Source organism: Rhyacophila brunnea, unplaced genomic scaffold (genome assembly GCF_057557595.1).
Source record: "Rhyacophila brunnea isolate RB1 unplaced genomic scaffold, BYU_Rbru_1.0 scaffold_3, whole genome shotgun sequence".
Taxonomy (NCBI): domain Eukaryota; kingdom Metazoa; phylum Arthropoda; class Insecta; order Trichoptera; family Rhyacophilidae; genus Rhyacophila; species Rhyacophila brunnea.
Genome location: NW_028232965.1, coordinates 45,019,552 through 45,037,181, shown reverse-complemented (window position 1 = coordinate 45,037,181; position 17,630 = coordinate 45,019,552). Strand labels below are relative to the sequence as shown.

At 33.0% G+C, this 17,630-nt stretch overlaps 2 protein-coding genes across 2 annotated transcripts; one reads left to right on the top strand and one right to left on the bottom strand.

Annotated features, from left to right (window-relative positions):
• The first annotated feature begins 204 nt into the window (after window positions 1-204).
• p115 (General vesicular transport factor p115) lies at window positions 205-9,557 on the top strand. The gene is made up of 8 exons (XM_085952353.1): window positions 205-417; window positions 822-956; window positions 4,752-5,698; window positions 5,791-6,112; window positions 6,556-6,949; window positions 8,067-8,260; window positions 8,353-8,706; window positions 9,272-9,557. The coding sequence occupies exons 1-8, from the start codon at window positions 340-342 to the stop codon at window positions 9,353-9,355; spliced, it is 2,508 nt and encodes an 835-aa protein (XP_085808479.1). The 5' UTR covers window positions 205-339; the 3' UTR covers window positions 9,356-9,557.
• A 3,121-nt stretch (window positions 9,558-12,678) lies between these two features.
• Window positions 12,679-16,890, bottom strand: Vti1a (Vesicle transport through interaction with t-SNAREs 1a). The gene is made up of 5 exons (XM_085952113.1): window positions 16,615-16,890; window positions 16,006-16,064; window positions 15,321-15,459; window positions 13,829-14,037; window positions 12,679-12,923 (listed from the first exon to the last, which is right to left on the bottom strand). Exons 1-5 carry the CDS (start codon window positions 16,706-16,708, stop codon window positions 12,774-12,776), a joined length of 651 nt encoding a protein of 216 aa, XP_085808239.1. The 5' UTR covers window positions 16,709-16,890; the 3' UTR covers window positions 12,679-12,773.
• Between the last annotated feature and the right edge of the window lie 740 nt (window positions 16,891-17,630).

Genomic DNA, 17,630 nt, shown 5'->3' with positions numbered 1-17,630 from the left:
AACATTGTATGGACCAGCGGCATAATATATAAATGTGAAGGCAATAAAATTATGATTTATTGTAATAAAGACACCACTAAATTTTCATTAGATAAATTAATATTATTGCCGTGATTACCACGACTATTAAATTGCATCTTGATATTATTATTGTTTGTTCTTGACCATAGATAATAAATGTTCATGACGCATGGCAGCATTGTTAAGTAAAATGTCGTCGGTTCGATTAAAATGACTGACGTGGATACAAATCTGATTGTATATTATCCTTTGATGTATAAATGTGGAGTTAAAAGACGACCAAACGTCTTATACATTTTATAGAACCAAACGTTCAAAATGGAATATTTACAAAGTGGTTTGAAAACGTTTCTCGGCTCTACGAAGCCGGGAACACTACCTTCGGGGGCTGAAACAGTGAGATAGATTTATTTTGTATTTACTCTTATGACACAATAATAATTAAAGTATTGTGTGCTCAGTTGTTTTTCGCTTCTACAAGACCATATTGTTAATGTAGCGACATACTCTAATTATTTTCTAGTATAAATATGGTATTTTGATTAAACACTTAATATTTATTTTGATAGCGATACAGTACTTCATAATATTATTATCGTTTACGTGGTTAATGTGTTTTGAGACCAAAAATTAAACCAAAACCTAACAGCTTACTAAAAAACAAACTAAAACCTAACACAATCTACATTTTTAGGATTACAGTAGGTTGTTAGGTTTTTTTTCTCTCAAAACACTTGTTAAATATTTTTATTTGTATTTACAGTGAAGAAAATTAATAATAAATTAAAAATACTTTTTAGGTTGAAAGACTCGTAGACAGAGTGAACAACTCCACACTCTTGGAAGACCGACGAGATGCCTGCCGTGCTCTAAAAGCCCTCTCTAAGAAATATAGAGTTGAAGTTGGGGCTCAAGGTTTAGATGCGCTTAGACAGGCATATTTTTTATATACTATGTTATTTTAAATATTTTGACCTTATTTTGGACTACTGATTATCTGGGCGTAAATCATCACCACATACCTATTTATGAGTTATAAGGGATTCAAAGATGTAACAACTGCTTTTCATAGAATGTTATAAGCATTATATTCTGATGGATAATTACTGTCGGCAATAGTGCTTATTTCAAATTATCATGACAATAGCACTGTTTACACGTAAAAGTGCTGACTGTCTCTCCAATCTCATTTTTCTAGAGTAAGCGAGGCCCGATGTTGTCATTTTATAATACTATCTCACAAGTCTTAATTGAAAATCAGTTAAGCTCAAAATGAATAGTTCTTTTTTTTACCGGCATGTTCGCCCCCATCACTCTACCACGCAGGGTCAGATCGAAAAATAATCTTACTTGCGCGTTGAATTTGGAACCTTAAAAACTTGTTTGATTCATTCCGTTCCCCATACATTTTTTTACTGTGCACAGTAAATCTATGCACGTATACCTATATTTTTTTTGCCTGTCTTGTAACACACAATATACCGATAAACATACAGAAAAATTAATATTTTGGTTCAATACCATAACGTAAGCCAGCCGGTAACCATTGACATGTATCACTCAACTTGGCTAAATCGTCTACACAGGGTGGGCTTTAGATGGCTTACGTTATATGGTATTGAACCAAATTTTTTCATGGGAATAGTAACAATGAATTCTTTTTGAGAACTTCAGAATGTTAAAAATAGTTAACTATTTAAAATTTACGATCAGACATTCCACTTTGACATTGATTTATTTAATTTGGTCACAATATATGCACTTGAATCCTTTTAATCTTCCATTGAATTGCAATATCTGATTCACACAACTTTGTAAATATAACGGTGTCATTTTAGATTTTCGTGCGAATGGAAAATGAACATTATCTGTTCACTAACAACTGTTAAACACAATTCCGGATTCGATTTAAATATAATTTTCCAAAGTTCTTCTGTTCTTCCTTGCTTCTTTTGGCTTACCACCTAAATTAATCTTTGAAATAAGACGTCATTTACAGATAATCAAAAATTCACTGTAGTATTAAGTACTTCACTGTGTGTGTCTTCACTTTCAATTGACAATTCATATTTCAAAATGATCATGCAATAGAAAATATTTTATAATAGTCTCATTTAAATGAATAATTTTTGAAAAAAAAAAATTTTAGTCCTACTTCTATATGAGGCGCTGAGTCGCTAAACTGGCTCCTGGCGATTTTTTGATAAAATTAGTTTTGAATGAACATATCGTCGGTGTTTTGTAAAAAGGGCGAATTAACCAAAATGCTACTTTACAGGAGGAGGGTTTTTAACTTTTGACATTTATTTGTTTTTTACCTGTAGATGATTATAAATATTTAACAAGTTTATAATAAAGCTTAGAAAGAATACTGTCATTATAATAGGTATTATTATATAATATTTTAAAACATTTGCTTTTTATTTCGTAATTTTAATTAATTTAATTTTAGTCAATTTTCGTTTTTAAGTACTTTCCTGTGGAGATAAAAATTCGCCGTTTTTACACAACAAAGCTAGTGGGGTACATATTGTATTTTCATTAAAATCTCGATTTCGCCAAAATGGTTGATTCGCCCTTTTTACAAAACACCGACGATATGTGCTATATTGATAGATCTACCAACTTTTCCAGTTGAGAGTTTCAAATTCCTTCCAATTTCGTCAAAAAATCAAAATCAATATTGACGTGAGTCGCCAAGCGCGCTCTTTGAAAAAATAATGAGTCGCTAAATTGTTTCTTCATAACCGACCAATCAGACGCCGCCATTCAAATGCTGATTTTAAACGTAATTTAAATTCTCAATACAATCGTGTCAAACTGGTCACGTGTGTACAGTGAAAAAGTCATGATTTTGCTTCGTCTATTTGATTGTTTTTATTAATTAATAATGGATGTTTCATTAGTTAGTGTAAGGAAATCTCAACCAGGAGAATCAAGGAAGCGTTTGAGAAATCCAGCTGGCTGGAGATGTAATTCGTTACGCCAGGAAAAGTATTTGAAAATGGGCATTCCAAACATTAATTTTTGCTATAGTTGTTTGAATAATCCAGTGGTGTCACATATTATTTTTTAGTTTCGTAAGCGTTTTTTTTAAGTATGCCGTAAATATTGGATTCGAAGCGTGATGTAATTAAGATTTTTATATAAAAGTTTTTAACATAATTTTAGTTTGTGTCAAAAAATATTATTATTGGGACCCTTATTAATTGAACATTTTTGAATCATTTGACGACTTCCTAAGCGAAGCCATAATTATGATAAATCAATTAACATAACCGCCTTAAAGGTCTTTATATAAATATTTACATATCTATATTATTAAATGCTGATAACCCGTGTATAGGTTTGGTTGGGCACTGCGCTACCCTAATATTGGTTTATGCCATAGACCAACTCTGATAATTTCAATAAGTCATGGGAAATGACTTACATGTTGATATGATTACTCATAGGAGTGCGTTTGGTTTAAAAACATACTTTTTGAGATGTATTTATTTAGTTAAAAGTAGACACATGTTTCGACTTACATCATCAAATTCGTTTTTTGGCTTTACTCCAGCAAACACTGATTAAAATTATTTTTCGTTACCTACTTCATACTTAATAGCCCCCATACAAGTTACGAAAAAAAAATATTTCGAAAAATTTTGTATATTATGGCGATTATCGTTTATCCGAAATCAAATTTTTAGGGACCCCTGTAGTTAACGAGATTATACTGTACTAATATTTTATTTAATCAACTTATTTCCAATCATCCCCAGAAATCACTTATTCTTTTATTTTGTATACTTCTGTAATTTCTTGCTTGCTGCCCCTTGATAAACAACGATTCATTATTCCGAAAAAATGCTTTTTTATGTATGTATACCACTTTAAAAGCTAAATAGATGCAATGTAAAAAAAGACCTACCAGCTAGTAGGTAAGTATGGCTTCGAAATATTTGTTTGGCAAAATAAATTCTAAAATATCTATATTTAATTGAAATAAATACGGGCCGTTACTGAGCTGTCATTTCCGGCCGACCATGCTCCCGCAAGTGCCAAATTCGACTCTCTTGACATGGAATGTCAAAATGTGAGTAACAAATTTTGCTCCTTGCGACAGCGAGTGACGCAAGTCCGCTCTCCGGACAATTAAAATGGATTTATTTGGAATATTGCCGCATATAAATTGAATTTGAGGTTTTATTTTACTTTTAATATTAACCTAGAAGATACAAAACCACTTAAATTACACATAAAGTTAATACACTGTCCATAACAGTTTTTCGTGATTTACTCAAAACTCAAAAAACCCTCAGGAGCCACTTTAGCGACTCAGCGCCTCATATCAAATCTTCTATTTCACGGCGGTGTATGCGTTGATACTGCTACATCACGTGGTTTTTGCGTGCTGATACTATTATGTCACATGCTCTTTGTGTTGACTTGTCATAGCAGATATTCGTATCTCTGCTGCAATTGAAAGGAATTTAAAGCTTTCTTTTTTGTTTTTCCATCACAATATTTCTACATTCGATATAATTTTTTCTTCCGTAGGTTTAGTTATTTAAATATTAATAAAACTCCACGCGATATTAAACACACACTGAATTGTGGGTGGAAGGGGAGGGTTTTAGCTACAGAAAAGACCGTAGTGACGTAGAAGACCTATTAGAAAGATGCACAGTATCTACGTAATTTTGAAAAACATTTTTCTCATCCGACGTATTATTTTAATGCAGGTGGTGGAAATGGATAGGGCTGATTGCGAGATAGTCAGCTATGCCCTCGATACGTTATGCAATATCACATCTCAAGAACAATTTGAAGAAGAGAGGGACAATCCTACCATTCCGCTGAATATTGGTGAACAATTTACAGAGATGTTCTTGAAAAATCAACAAAACGTGAAGTTGATTCTCGAATTGTTGGAAGAGTACGACTTTCGCGTGAGGCTACCGACCGTTCGACTCCTCTGTTCTTTACTGGCCAACAGACCTAAAGATATCCAAGAGATAATTCTGATCAGTCCCATGGGAGTCTCAAAATTGATGGATTTGCTGAGCGACAGTAGAGAGGTCATTCGAAATGACGCTTTGCTTCTTCTCATACAGCTTACCAAGGGAAACGCTAACATCCAAAAAATTGTGGCATTCGAAAACGCCTTCGACCGGCTGTTTGACGTAATAGCCGCGGAAGGATTCTCCGATGGCGGCATAGTTGTCGAAGATTGCCTGCTGCTAATGCTGAATCTCTTGAAAAATAATTCCAGCAATCAAAACTTTTTCAAAGAAGGCAGTTACATCCAACGCATGCTGCCGATGTTCAGCACTCCTGACACGACCGACGAGTTGGGGTGGTCCCCGCAGAAAGCGTCCAATGTCCACTGCATGTTGCAGCTCGTCAGGACTCTGGTGGCTCCGGGAAATTCTGCCAACGTTATTTCCAGTTCGCAAAAGATGATGCGTAGTGCCCGCCTGCTCGACATGCTCTGCGGCACGTTGATGGTCAGCGGAGTCCCTGCCGACATCTTAACGGAGACGATCAACGCCGTCGGAGAGGTCATCAGGGGAAACATCAGTAACCAAGATTATCTGAGTGACGTTCTCGCCCCGTCCAATCCGCCTCGGCCCGCTATCGTGGTGTTGCTCATGTCGATGGTGAATGAAAAGCAGCCATTCACTTTGAGGTGATTTTATTTACTATTATGGTTTGGTAATTGCATTTGTGCGATTTTGTATACCGATACATACCAATAGCATGTATTTTGTTGAATTTCAGATGCGCCGTAGTGTACTGTTTTCAATGCTTTCTCTATAAAAATGAAGCTGGACAAACCCAATTAGTGCAAACTCTTCTACCGTCGACTTCAGAAGTATCTAACTTGACGACCGGCCAGCTATTATGCGGGGGTTTGTTCAGCACCGATACCTTGTCCAATTGGTTTTCCGCCGTCGCCCTCATGCACGGCCTGATAGATAACCCAGCACAGAAGGAGCAGTTGCTCAGGGTGTTACTCGCTACTAATGTTGGAACATCCCCTGTATCTCTATTACACCAATGCACTGTACTTTTGCAGCAAGGAACAAAATTACACTCAAAGGTATCAATGACCTATCTTTATTTATTTTGTAAAATCTATAAATTACTATGACGCTGATATGAGGCGTCTACCAATGGCGAAAGGTGGAGGTAGGCTGTTGAGATCGAATATAAATAGCGCACACTAGCGTCACCAGTGTCTAAAGGTATTCCTTGACGTACAACTCCACACTTGCAACTGGAAAAATATCTATTTTTACATATAATTATACAAAAAATAATTTTGAAAAAAGTGGTTTTTGGAAATGCAGCTATTACTCGACACATGACCGAGTAACATTCCTATTCGAAATGATCTAAACGTATTCAGTTACAATGACACCTTGTGATCTAAAAGTCAATCATTAACAATGTTTTTATTTTTAAAAATTCACAATGAGAAATTTTTATGTATTTGGACATTATAACATGTTCGTTAAATTTTGTATGTTCTCTCGGTTTCAGGTAGCATTGTTGATGCTTCTGTCAATGTGGATAAGTAATTGCCCCCAGACAGTTGGCGCCTTCTTGAATGTACCGGGAAGTGTATCTTATCTGGTGGCGCAGATTTGCTCAAATGAACATGACGACAATGAATATCTGCTGCAGGGCATGTGTGCTTTCTTAATGGCGCTCTGCGTCCACTTTAATGACGATTCCGTTGAAAGTTATACAAAAGATAGTCTCAAACAACTGCTCATCAAAAGAATTGGGCTGGAAGTATTTATAGCCAAATTGGGGGAAGTATCGAAGCATGAAATGTACAGCAGAGCTGTGAAACAACCGCAGATAAGATCCAAAAGTATAGGAGAGCTGTTATTGGATTATGAATATTGTAAATTGTTTAAAGTTTTGGAAAGTAAGTTGAGACAGTGTGTAATATGTACAATTTTACCTGCCTAAAGTATCATATCTTTCAAAGTCAATTCACCTTTTGAGTCTAATCGTAAAAGAAACCTGACATTTGAAATTGCCAAAGTCAAAAAGCCAATGAAGAACCTTCACTCATTTAGTGCTAATACCGCGTTTGGAGCAATTGGCCATTAGATATAATTAATGTATTATTTAAATGTGGTAATTCAAAGGTCAGCAGTGATTGTGTTAATGGTGTATTCCTGAAAGTGTTCTTTTTGGACATACTATAACACTGTCAGTTACAGAAAGGCTTCACCATTTAAAAAAAAAATAGGTTTCCTTTAGATGTTAAAGAAAACCTTTTTTAACAGACGGAACCCAGATATAATAAGAGTAATGCTGAAAAAATGGACTTATGGTTTCGCGTTTAATAATTATAATTAATTTTGCATTGCGGATTCATTTATAACAGACTTCACAAGTATTATCCCGTGCTTCTATTGGTCTATCTATTTTAGAAACCACAAGCATTTCAACACGATTTTAAATTTACTCAAACTGTCAATTCCATAAGTAATTATTGTTATGTCCAAATCAACAAGTTACTGTATTCATATAGTTTTACGTTTAGGACATTGACTGCTGACGGCACAGCTGTTGTGCCCCCTCATTAGGGGGCCAACAGACATAATTAGCATGTTATTTAAATGTGGTAATTAAATAGTAACAATATGACGATACACGACAATGATGAGTGAAAATATGAGACAGATTAACCTAAACATGAATCATCAAATAATGATCTCTTCGTAAGGAATTGAATCATAATTATTCATGACATATGCAAATCATAAATATGTAATTTGTATCGAAAATTGAAAAAGACATGTGTAATTCGAATCTGCCAACTTCAAGATATTAATTTTACTCTGGTTACTAAATCTACCGCACTAAAAATTTTCCATTGTCAAATATTTTCATACAAAAATTTAATCTAATTTTTTCAGGACCCAATAATTATTACCGTGAATGTTTTATTTGGGATTTAATAACCGGCCCAGATTATCGATTTCATTATAAAATTTTATTCCGGTTGATAATGTATATTTTTATACTTTTAGGCACTATTGTTTCAACATTATGTACTGTGCACCAAGCTACCGGTTCCTCAGAAGAAATATCCGATAGTAGATTGGCTTCTGAAAGCACACCTTTACTAGAGCAGTACAAAAATCTCATTAGAAAACAAGATACTAGACTTCAAGAGCTCACTGTGCAAGTTGAAAATATTACATTACAGAATCAAGAAATTCAGGTACCTATATTTTAATTCGCTCTTATAAAGTTACATAATATTATTTTTCACCGTCACTTAGATAATATTATATTGCATTGTTTTTTTTTTAGGGAAAGCTCCAAGACTGCCTATCATCCAATTCTCAGCTGAGAGATGAAAATACATTACTAAAAGCTCAATTGGCTGCGACTCCTCTCGCACATACCCATACATATAATCCACCGTCCAATGACGGTTTTAATTTACAAAATGGAGAAGCGTCTTATAATGCACAGCTGTCGAATGAAATCAAAATGGCCACTGTTACACAAGAGTACGAAGACAAAATAAAAACTTCAAACCAAAAAATTTTAGATCTCGAAACAAAGTTATGTGAATCAAATGGGCTCAATTCTGAACTTCTTCTCGACATGGAAAAATTGAAAAGCGACCAGGATGATTTATTGGAACTTCTAGCTGACCAGGTAATCATTTAAAACTATCAATAATACATAATTATGTTCATATATAATTTACTCTCAATGTCTCAATGGGAGTTGTGTTGACCGAGCAATGTAATAATAATTGTGACATATTGTGATTTTTAAAACATGATCATCCTTTTTGCATTCCACTTAAATTATGAAATGAAAAAAATACTGAAAAGTTGTAATCCACTATCATCAGTGTTATATGGATGACCTATTCTTTGTTGATGTGATTATAATCTGGTAATGTTAAATTAGGTATGAATTTTATGATAATTGTGTGGGTTTTACACACATTTTCATAGTCTGACCATGTACCTAGTTCAATCGAGTAGTTCACTTGACTCTGATAGGGTATTCGAGTACTCGCTCGCTTATAACATCTATTTTACTTCCAGAATAAACCTTTATACTATATATTTTTTAATTTGCCTTTTTACTCTTTAACCTGTACCTTTTTCTAATAATCATACAACAAAAAAAGTCCGGATAACTGAGGTTCTACCCTTTCCAATTTGATTTTATCTTACAATTTAAATACAATACTATCTTGCATTTTTAGGATTCAAAATTGACACAATATAAGATGAAGCTGTGTTCCATGGGAGAGGATGTTGAGGAAAATAGTCAAACCGAAAACAACTAATACCGCCATGATGACTTTGCACTATAATTAATTATTGTTCAACTAGAAAAATACATTATTCTTTGTACATAATATTCTGAATTATCGTAATAAAAATGTCTTCAATACATATATCACGTATTCGCCATGCTGTCTGCTGTTGACTTCACTATTTACATAATATATAGAAACAATAATATAATTCTGGTTAAATCTAAACAAATATTGTTTATTTATTACTCCTACCCCCATTTGCTCACAGTCTCTATGTACATAATACACAAGTAACCATAATTGCAATGTCTTTTATTTAGAATGTGCCCACAATGAAAATTTTGAAAGCAAATATTTAGACTAGTTTAGGTGGTGGTGTTCAAACAATAAATAAAAATCATTTGACCATTCGATCAAATCAATTTCTTCCGAATTATTTTAAACAATGTTGATCAAAAGAAACTGGAAAATGAATCAAATGCACACGTACGTATTATGAGATTGATTGATTTATGTACTTACACAAGATTTAACAATGATATTTTACTTAACATGGTGACATGACCACGAAATGCATGCCTTCAGCCGGCATTTCTTGCGACGGTTTTATGACATCACAACTATTTCAGTCCGATCGTGAATGTCGATTTTGTGCGGCCTACCTCGAGACGAAGCTAAAAGAAACATGTGATAAAGTCCCGTAGTACAGTCTGAGCGACTTACAGGCACTCAGAGTGAACTATGGATGATTTCTTTCAGGCAGACCAAAATTTGGTCTGCCATTTAATGGTCTTATAAGAAAAATGTAAGTAATTAAATGGTCTAGAATTAAGGTTAAAAATAAACAATAACATGTAAACAACTTATGTGATATCATTAGCTAAATGTTGTAAATAAATGTTAATTCATAACTAATTCATTTTTGTATCATAAAATCGAATTTTGTTTACGTGAAAAAATTTGAAATTTCACTCACGATGTATTTGACTCTGAATCTTGAATAAATAAAATATGATATCAAATAACGTCGTAATTAAAATCTAATGATTGGATATTGTGAGTATCAGCTGCGCACACTAAATTTAAATAATAAATTAATATAATTAATTGTAATGAAGTACGTACGAATTTTGTACCTACTTATGTAAAAACTAGATAAGAAAATTACAAGAATTGAAAATCTAATAATGTAAGCCTGAGGGCATTATTATTCTGTTAATTTACAAATAAAAATTATTTCTTAGATCTGTTAACTAAGCCCTACCGATCATTTTCAAATTGTAAAAAGTTACTCAAACAGGTAAATTTCGAACCTTGCAAACCCATACTTGTAGGAATATTTTTTAGGTCTAAAACTTTATCTTGAGCATAGTGCCCCATAAATGTAATTGTATAAATCTGAGTCGTACCTACTCCCTGACAGAGTAAAAATGATGCGAAAGGTACGGACTATAAAAGAAAAAACGAGATTGAATTTTGACTCATTCTCTTTATCATGATACGTCGGAACGGTCGATTCTGACACACATGTTAATATTACACACCGTTTTAAATCAACAATTTTTCATTATTGTAATCCTGAATCAGAAGATATTTATCTAATCTACGTCAAAAGTACCAGAAAGGCTTTTGCAATGATTATGAAACTTGTTTCACCTATAGATATCTATAGGCCGCTTGTTTTTAACTTAATTAGATACTCATAATTTTCCGGGAAAGCGTGAAAATAAACCGCTTTTCCGTAATTGGTCCGAAGGTCTGATGGAAGGAGGCAGAAAATAGTCTCATTGGTTCACTTTTCGCGTGTGAACTCGCCCCGAAAAGTCATGTATGGCTTTTTCCTATCTTTTTCTATACTTTAAGTTATTAAAATCTATATTACAATGACAAGTATCGGAACCCTTACGCGTTGACATAATTTCTTAAACAAAATTATAAACGGTTCTTTAGATAATTGATGAAAACCTAAATTTAGAGTGGGGGGTTTTCGCATCTCTGACGTCAGTTTTTCGGGGAGGCCCCATCTGACAGGTATAAAAATCCATATTTTTCTATACAAATTTAGTCGTCAAACTCCTGCTCTAGAGATAAGTTTTCTAATCTGTGCAGCTCCCCGTGGAGAATTTGCAGATATTCACGTTGTTTTTGAAAATTCGTTTGAAAATTTTCACGCGAGAAATAAGCGACGCGTCATATTATTTACGTCATCGCGAACTGCGACGCTGATATACGTGTCGGCGGTAATTATTTGTACGCAAACGAATACGTCACCAAGTACTTCGTAATAAGTACCTCGCGAATTATCTATAAATGGAAAATGGTTTCCCAAACTTTATAGTCGGTGCCTCGATAATATAATAAGTGTGCAAGCCCTACTATAAATTAAAAATAAATATAGTAATTGTTTAGAAATAAATATAGTGTTAAGTTGTTAATAAATATTAATTATAATAAATTTGTCTATGAGAAGATAATCTAATAAATATTTAAAGCAGTATTGTTAAAGATTTTTATTTTTGAAATAATTCCTCGATCTATTTCACGGAAAAATAATTCAGTATAGAAACTGGGTGACAGCTAAACAGCTGTTCTTGACATTTCGTGCATGCGGGTACGAAACAAAATTGGATCGAAGGTTAATGAAGTAATTAAAGGATTCTGACGTCATCCTATTACTAGGTGGCGATTTTCTTTGAACAATTAATATAACAATATTGTTCGATAGTGTCGACAAGAACTTTTAGTTGACTACCCCCTCCGACTTAGAGCCGAGCTAGCCTAAAGCAGGGGTTCTCAACCTGGTCTAAGGGCCGGGCCGGTTGAGGGTATAACGCCCTTGTGGTTATACCAGGACCGGGGTAACGTCAATGGGTTGGTAGCTTCATTGATAAAGTACTCACCCAGTATGCGATATGTGTATGTATGTGGGTTCAAATCTCATTTTATTTTCTTGTCTTGTTTTAATATGTTTCTGAGGCCGTTCCAAGTTACATATATATTATTAGCAGGACGTTTCATCGAAAACTCAGGGCAACTGATAGAAATCCTCATTAAAAAATATGAAATGCTAGTTTTTATTCATGGTATTTAATATTATTTGTTATTATATAACAAAAGCTTTTCATATCAATCCATGGTAGGTACAATAATTATTAAAATCAATAATATCACATTACAAACAAATTGCAAATTTGATGTCCAAGGCAGCTGCCCCTCACCATTGATATGGCCTGATTATTATTGATCGTGATACATTATTGAATTTTCAGATGACATTTTTCATACTGAGTATATATATTATATTATTTACTGGGCTCTCGTAAAGGGGACGCATGCTAAAACACATTGAATTGTAATATAATAGTTTATTCTAAAATAAATGGAATAAATAGTTCATTTTGGAATTGTAAAAAAATCAATAACATAAATTATACAAATATTCAGTTCAGGAAACAGACAAATACACAGCAACGCAGACTATAACAAAAAATAAAATCAAAAATGCGGCCAAAAGGAATTTCTGTTGCATTGCTCTCATTATCATACTGTTCATTATTCTTGAGGACCGACTCAATTGCTCATCTGTTTCTCGGAGCTGTGGACAAAAAAAATTATAAATGTGAATACTGCATTAATAGCGCCTGTACACGTGCATGGATTTACTGGCAGCAATAGTTTTTAAATTAAACTATCGCGATAATAACTATTGACACGTAAAAGTGCCGACTATCTCGCCAATCTCATTTTTCAAGGGTAAGTGAGACGCGTTGTCATTTTATGGTACCTACTATTTGACTGATTGTAAAAATTGGTAATCGTCAAAATGCGTGGTGTAGTTAATATTTTTTCGCCACTGTCATGTGAAAATTCAGAAGCTGCCGAACTTTTTTGATCCATGCATGCAATATTGCAACTTACACATTATGTGTTTACAGTTGCATTTTCTTGTTCTCTCTTCTGCGATAATACATAATGTCAGCATTAAATCCATGCACGTGTAAACAGGGAATAACTTTAAAATTCATTTTTACCGATAAGCAAATTTTTCCAACAGCCTATTTATGAAACAACAAAGATTGAGGAATTCAGTTTTATGAAAAACTGTTAGAATACATTTCTTTAGAGCCCACCTATGCCACGTAGGTAAAAATAGATATTTTATGGTATAAGCCTGAATATTCCTTAAAAATCGAAGAAAATCTAGATATGAATTTATAAAGCCTTATTATTTATAAATATTAAGATATAATGTTTCAAAATTAAATAAATAGATTTTCTACAAGCTTTAAGGAATGTCCAGGCTTATACTCTGAAAATACCATAAAACTCTATTTTGACATATGTGGAACCTTAATGCTGTTACTGTAGGTGTTGTTTAAATAATCGTTTCTCGAGAAACCAACACTAATCTGGGTTACAAAAAGTGGATTTAATTTTTATTTCAATGAATATTTAATAGGAGCATGGAAGCAATATTTTATAGAACATTCGTGAACTTACTCTGTTTCTAGACCGCTGAATCGTTTCTCGCTGCAAGTTGAGATCGTTTAAAACCGTTGCACCCACTTGTTCAGTCTCCAGTAAAATTCTGTATCCTTCAGTGAGCTGTTTTCCGGTACGTTCTATTTTATCTGAATTGTCAAGCAACTTTGCTTTTTGTTCTTGTGATACACTCCATTCATCAAAGTAGTCTTCACCATCTTGATATACTTAAAAAGTCATGGATATTTAAAATGGATGAAACTCACAATATTTTACAAAATGATATTTTAAATTCATTCCTAGCAGATATTTTCCAACTAAGTAGGTAGGTACTCCGTAACATCTAATACGGTCATTTCGTTATATTTCCGAGATAACCCTAGTGTGTTATGGATGTATTATCTATACAAAACGGTTACCTACCTAAAAGGAAAACCTTTGAGTTGGTGCTAGAGGTGGGAAAATTGGTCGATTTTGAAGACTAAGAATACTACCAGTATAAAAAAATACTTAGTATCGAAACTTGTTCCAAAATACTTACTAGTATTTGAAATATCGGCTTTAATAGAATCGCTAAAAATACACTGAGCCGATTCTATTGGCTTTTCGAAATGTCCCATTTATTATGAAATTTTAAACACATTTAAAATTCATGAGTTGTTTTTATGTTAGGTTATAATATTCTTGTTAACATAAATAGAATATACAATGATTTTTTTTTAAATTTTTAACAAGTTTTGAGCTGTCATAACAACCCTGTGCCGTCACCACATTCCTGAGGGAATTTAATGTCAATAATATTGAAAGTCTACCAACTAGCGAGCGACTCGCGATGATCTCATCGCATGCGTTCGAACAAGTTTATTGGGCCACACGTACTGAGTATGGGTAGTTGTATCTGAGACTTAAGTACACAAACTGGTGACAGTATTTCCAACTCACCTCTAGTTGGTACCCATGTTTCACAAGAAATGACAGTTCGAGGAATTATCTAATTAATGCACTGAGCGACACCACCGTTGTTTTTTTTTTTATATTTCATACTAAAAGTCTAATTTTAAATTACAATGACATTATAACTAACCTCCTTCGTATGAAACACAAATACACCATTTACCACAAATATTCAATGTAGACTTATCGAAAATAGACAGTTCAAATATCCAATTACTAAAATTATATGAAGGTAAATATATGAACTTCCCTATGATCGACACCCATGGTGGCCGCACGGCTTAAGCGTTGGACTATCACGCCGTGGTCAGGTTCGAATCCTGGGTCTGGCAAGTACACATATTGTTTTTCAATTTGTGTGTGAGTCAGGGTATGGACCTATTAGGTTGAGCAAGTGGCTGACATCCATTTCTCGTAAAAAACAAAATCTGTTAATACAAACCTCTACTCTGTGGAGGCACATATGATCCTATTGGGATCGGACATGGTCGAAAAAAAAATATATATATATAGGTATATGAGATAAAATTATGGCAAAAAATATTTTTGGACTTACTTGAGCTACCACTAGCAGTATTTTGTTTAGCAGATTGGAATTCAGATTTTATTCGTACTAATTCTGCTCTATAACAAGCCAGGCGAGTAACTAGATGATTTTGACCCGACCCTCTTACTTCAATTTCCAATTGTTCCAGCTAAAAATAAATGTATCATACAAGACTGATTTTTAGCATTAGTAAAATAATATTCAATTTTTTTCATTGAGTTTTTATGGTTATGCTACTAAACTAAACCTTTACTGACTTTTCACTATGGGAAACACTCTGTAAAACAAGTCTAGCATATTATATACAATGCAATTATTTAAATTAGTACGCATTATGCATTATTAAAATAACCAAGAAACACTTATCAGTTTTTTAGGAGATTAATCATATTATAAAGATCGAGTATCAAGATTGTGTGGAAAGGTAAACCGCCAATTATTGGAATTGTTTACCCAAACCCAATTTCCACTGATAAGTTAGATATATACTATGTATACTTAATATATTATTTTATGCAAGTTCATTTTTAACAAAATAAACTTATTGAATTTGTTATAGGTATTTTATTTATGTCCATGATCTAGTTTTATAGTTTCTTAAAAAATCCGTTATCTAGATTGTAAAAGAGAATATAGACAACTGACACTGTTAATTAGTAAGGATAATCAGTGTTCTATTGTAAATATAACATACCAAATCATTGGCTTCCTCAAAATGACTTTCAATGCCGGCAATTAGCTGCTTTTTGTCATCTAAAATAAAAGGTGTTTAAAAATTATGTCCATGTTTCATCTAAGTAAATATATTTTTTACAGTCAACGAATGAGATATCAAACAGTAACAGCATTGTACAAAGCAATTGAATGTGTACCTCCATATTCAATGCAATGTTGGGTGAAAAATAGAAAGTGTAATTGAAATAATCTCTAGATACTCTTTTTATTACCGCATCCAGTTTTTATGTCTCCATTGCTTGTATTTCTAGTTTTGGACCTGAAAATGTGTGTTAATAACTCATTCGCTACTGAGGCGTTCATATAAATAGTGGACATGTAACTTTAAACACATCACCAATATTGCAGTGTCGAATGGCTATATCTAGACACTGGTATCCCATGTGAAACGGGCCTTAGACTGTATGTCAGTATATATACTTAGGAGATTAAAAATGTTCTCCTATTCGTTGTGACACCTAAACATTACGTCTTTTATATTCATTTATGGTACAATATTTTTTGATATTTCAATCATAAGATAAGTAATCCAAAATAACAATAACGGTTATTATAAGAGAAGCCGCACCAAAGCTGGATATTTTCAATGTGCCGATTTGTGCGGTAATTTCAGCTGTCAATATCGAGTATTGCTGTTCATATGACTCAATCAGAGACGACATTGTTTATTTCCATATGTCGAATATATTAGAGAAATTCAATGTTATTTCCGAATAATTTAACATAGTAAATGCACGACCTTTTATCTATACAACAATTACTATTCACTTGTCAATAAAAAAATGTTATTGTAATAGATATCAATTTTGTGAATTTGTCAAAGTGACAATAGTCGAATTAGTGTGAATAGACAATAATAAAATGCAAACTTAGTATTATAGACTATATTATAGTTTACCATAGATTATAGATTCTACGAAAAACAATAGAATATATTATTATTTATGGTTTTACATAGATAAATCAGTAGTTCAAAACCTTTTCGATTATATCGTCAACCTTTACAATGTGTATGAAGTTTCAAGGACCACCCCTCGTGATAAAAATGTGTTATTAAAACCACTATTTTCAAAGTTTAACAGTTTTCCTCAAATTTTAATTTAAAAAAATAAAGGAATGAAAATTATTCGCATACGATTATCTAACAAGCTCAGTGTACACATGTACCATACAAGGCTTAATTAAATCTTCCGCAATTGTAAAGACATTCTTAGTTTTCATTATTTGAGTCGCTTAGAATCAAAACTCACATATTCCAAAAATCGAGTTTTGATATAATCGCAAAAAACTACCAGAGCACTATTTTTTGTAATTAATTTATTAATAAAGAAAAGTATTGAACTCCCTTGAACATGAATGAGTGAGTCGATTTAAATTATTTTTTATATATATAATACTCCTAAGGTTACGGGAAACACTTTAAATTTTTATAATGTGAGTTTTGACACCAACTTTGTGAATATGTGAGTTATGACCCCAAGGTGTAGGAATAATGTGAGTTTTGATTCCAAGCTACACAAATATTAATACATGTAGATTGTAGATGCATCATACTTTTATACACATTTGGTAGAATTGATTGGA

Excerpts from the sequence above, each read along its gene's own strand:
- p115 (XM_085952353.1), top strand. The coding sequence starts at position 340 with ATGGAATATTTACAAAGTGGTTTGAAAACGTTTCTCGGCTCTACGAAG. Across the intron at positions 418-821 it reads TACCTTCGGGGGCTGAAACA|GTTGAAAGACTCGTAGACAG; the intron begins GTGAGATAGATT and ends AATACTTTTTAG. Across the intron at positions 957-4,751 it reads GTTTAGATGCGCTTAGACAG|GTGGTGGAAATGGATAGGGC; the intron begins GCATATTTTTTA and ends ATTTTAATGCAG.
- Vti1a (XM_085952113.1), bottom strand. The coding sequence starts at position 16,708 with ATGTCGTCTCTGATTGAGTCATATGAACAGCAATACTCGATATTGACA. Across the intron at positions 14,038-15,320 it reads TACTGCTAGTGGTAGCTCAA|TATATCAAGATGGTGAAGAC; the intron begins GTAAGTCCAAAA and ends TGACTTTTTAAG. Across the intron at positions 12,924-13,828 it reads TTCAGCGGTCTAGAAACAGA|CTCCGAGAAACAGATGAGCA; the intron begins GTAAGTTCACGA and ends TTTTGTCCACAG.